At 36.2% G+C, this 3170-nt stretch overlaps 1 protein-coding gene across 1 annotated transcript; it reads right to left on the minus strand.

Moving 5' to 3' along the window:
• Window positions 1–724: 724 nt before the first annotated feature.
• Window positions 725–1711, minus strand: LOC126079858 (olfactory receptor 1094-like). Its single transcript, XM_049891223.1, has one exon. The coding sequence runs from the start codon at window positions 1709–1711 to the stop codon at window positions 725–727; it is 987 nt and encodes a 328-aa protein (XP_049747180.1).
• Window positions 1712–3170: the final 1459 nt, after the last annotated feature.

Raw genomic sequence — 3170 nt, forward strand, 5'->3', positions numbered from 1 at the left:
AATCATTAAAATATTTACAATGATAGGATAGTTTTTTTTTTTTTTTTTCAGATTTTGAAGCAACCACACAGAGTAGCCAGTAGTAGATTATTCTCCAAGCTATACATTCATTTTTACTGAGCCTTACATATACTCTCAATAAATGCTACCACCTAGTCCCTCAGTAGTTGCAGAATGAGTCTAATCAATTTTTGTGATTGGACGACAGCAAAGAAAAACTGTAATAATGGGATCAACATTTATGGTGTTGAGCCAAATGGTGTAAAAAAAAATGGTACAGAAGACATATTCAAAGGCCTAGATAGACCTGAGTGTGTCAGGGCATAAGGGGCTAGTAATCTTTGGCAGGTCCTACCCAGGGGTTCCAGAATGGGAAATCAACTTCCAAATGTTTGCTGAAGAGTTACTATAAACAATGTGAGAATATGTGAAGTCATAGAGTTCTCAGGACATCATCATTATAAGTAAGTGAAGATCAACTTAAACAAATCCTAATCATACCAATATACATCCATCATTGAATGTTTAACATGGGTAAATTCGAAAATAATCCTATAGGCATATAAATGATGCAATTTATCTGAACTTATAAAATTCTGCCTTGGAAGGTTGATTAATGCTTTATTAGGAAATATTCTAGAACCTACAGACACTTTAACAGAAAAAACAAGACAGTTTCTTTTCTAGATTCATCTTTAGAAATATGGACTTTAGTTTTACAATGCTAAAAATGTACTTTGTTTATGAACCAATTTCTCTGAAACAATTTTTTCATTGCTTCTTTTACATCTTTGTTCCTCAAACTGTAGATGATGGGATTCAGCATGGGAATCACAATGGTGTAGAATACAGACACTATCATGTCATGGTCCAAAGCATAGCTGGAACTTGGTCTCAAGTACATGAAGAGGATTGTTCCATGGTAAATTGATACTCCAGTTAGGTGAGAGCCACAGGTGGAAAACACTTTTTGCCTTCCTTCAGCAGAATGCACCTTCAGAATGGCCAAAAAAATGAATCCATAAGATATCAAGACAATCAGAATATTGACCATCTCAATAGAACCCACAAAGTAGAAGAGTAGAAGTTGGTTGATAAGAGTTTCAGAACAGGAGATAGCAAGGAGTGGAGGGATATCACAAAAGATGTGTCTAATTTCATTGGATGCACAGAAGGAGAGGCTAAAAGTTGCTACTGTGTGTAAAGTAGCATGTGAAATACCACAAATATAAGAAGCAATGATGAGTGACACATAGACCCTGCGTGACATGTTAACTGAATAGAGAAGTGGGTTGTAGATTGCTACATAACGATCATATGCCATTGCTGCCAAAAGAAAGGATTTTGTGGTCCCAAAAGTGATAAAGAGCAGCATCTGTGTTGCACATCCAGTAAATGAAATGGCTTTATTCTCTGCCAGGAAATTGACTAACATTTTTGGGGTGACAACTGAAGAAGAGCAGGCATCTAAGAAAGATAACACACTCAGAAAATAGTACATGGGGTTGTGGAGCCGGGCATCTGCCATGACTAATAGAACCAGTCCCAAATTTCCCACCAGAGTAAAAATATAGATTGCAAGAAATAGTAAAAAGAGAGATACTTGTAGCTCAAAATCACCCGTAAAACCCAGCAAAGTAAATATGGTGACTTCAGTTATATTCCTCAACTGAATTTTGTATGGATCCAGTGTTGATAACAATATTGACATTTCCTAAATGCAATATCCTGATATTATGTGAAAAATAGATTGCACCCAATTACATCTTCATTTTTGTTTTTCAAAAGGTGGTAATAACATCCTAAGCAGCCAAGGGATGTGTTGTTAACTGCTTTTAGTTGACCTACAACTCATGGCAAGCCCACTCACAAGGGGATCAGAGCACTGTGATCTATAAGGTTTCCATTGACTGATTCTCAGAAGTAGATCACCTGGCCTTACTTCCTAGTCTATCTTAATTTGGAAGCTTCCCTGAAACCTATTTGTTATCATAGCAGAACGCAAGCCTGCATTGACAAATAAGAATCAAACCTGGCATTCCCTCACGGAAGGTGAAAATTCTACCACTGAACCATGACTGCCCTCTAGAAAGTTGATAGGCAGTGACAAAATAGTTGGAATCATGTTGATGCAATTTCCTGTATAAAAAAAGAGAAAGAAATGATCATTCCTTTGTTAACTAAACTTTTCATGTTAAAAGAAACAAACAGAAAAAGAGAAAAAAAAAAAACTTGCCAATGTAAGTGGTTCTTAAAAATACAATATTTTGTGATTCCCAAAGACCATTTGAAAATCCAAAATCATAGATACACGAGACGAAATGGGCAGTTGCTGTCCAGAGGTAAGATGAGAAGGCAGAAAGGGCTAGGAGCTGGTTGAATGGACACAGGAAATTCGGGGTGGAAGGGGGAAGTGTGCTGTCACATTACAGGAATAGCAACTAGGTTCACATAACAATGTGTGTATAAATTTTTGTATGAGAAACTAACTTGAGGGGTAAACTTTCACCTAAAAAAGTACAATTAAAAAAAAATCCAAAAGCAATATAATTGATAGTACACACTAATACACTAGTCCTGAATTTGCTGCGGTGTGCATCAGCACCTTTCCTTAATGTCCTCTATTGTAAAGTGAGAACAACGTCACCTACCACTTAGAAGACTGGATTGAATTTAAATGAGGAAAACTATGCAGAAACGATTTAATTTTAAAATATTCTCAGATGACTAGAGAAGAGGATAATTTAGACTTACATTTCATGTTGTCTTAGAAGGTAGCCTTCAATGGCCCAGCTATTTCATGTGCTCTTTTCTCTTAATTACTCCATTCCATTGACATTTCTGGAACAATGGTGAGCAGGACAGCAGGTGGTATTCTGGAGATAATGCACCTTGTATGCAAACAAAAACAGGATGTTATGTTTTAATTTTTTTTCAAACACTTATTATTAATTTGTCCATTTTTAGCTTTGCAGGTTATCATATCGTTATTATTGTCTTTTAAGTTTTAACTTAATGACAATTTTAAGATGTTTTTCTATTCGTAAGGAACCCTGATAGAGAAGTGGTTAAGTGCTTGTTGCTAACCTAAAGGTCAGCCATTTGAATCTACCAGCCACTCAGCAGGAGAAAGATGGGACAGGCTGCTTCTGTAAACATTACAGCCTACA

The sequence above is a fragment of the Elephas maximus genome, chromosome 7 (assembly GCF_024166365.1).
Source record: "Elephas maximus indicus isolate mEleMax1 chromosome 7, mEleMax1 primary haplotype, whole genome shotgun sequence".
Taxonomy (NCBI): domain Eukaryota; kingdom Metazoa; phylum Chordata; class Mammalia; order Proboscidea; family Elephantidae; genus Elephas; species Elephas maximus.

Bases quoted from the DNA above. Each gene is read 5' to 3' on its own strand.
- LOC126079858 (XM_049891223.1), bottom strand. From the start codon at position 1,711: ATGTCAATATTGTTATCAACACTGGATCCATACAAAATTCAGTTGAGG.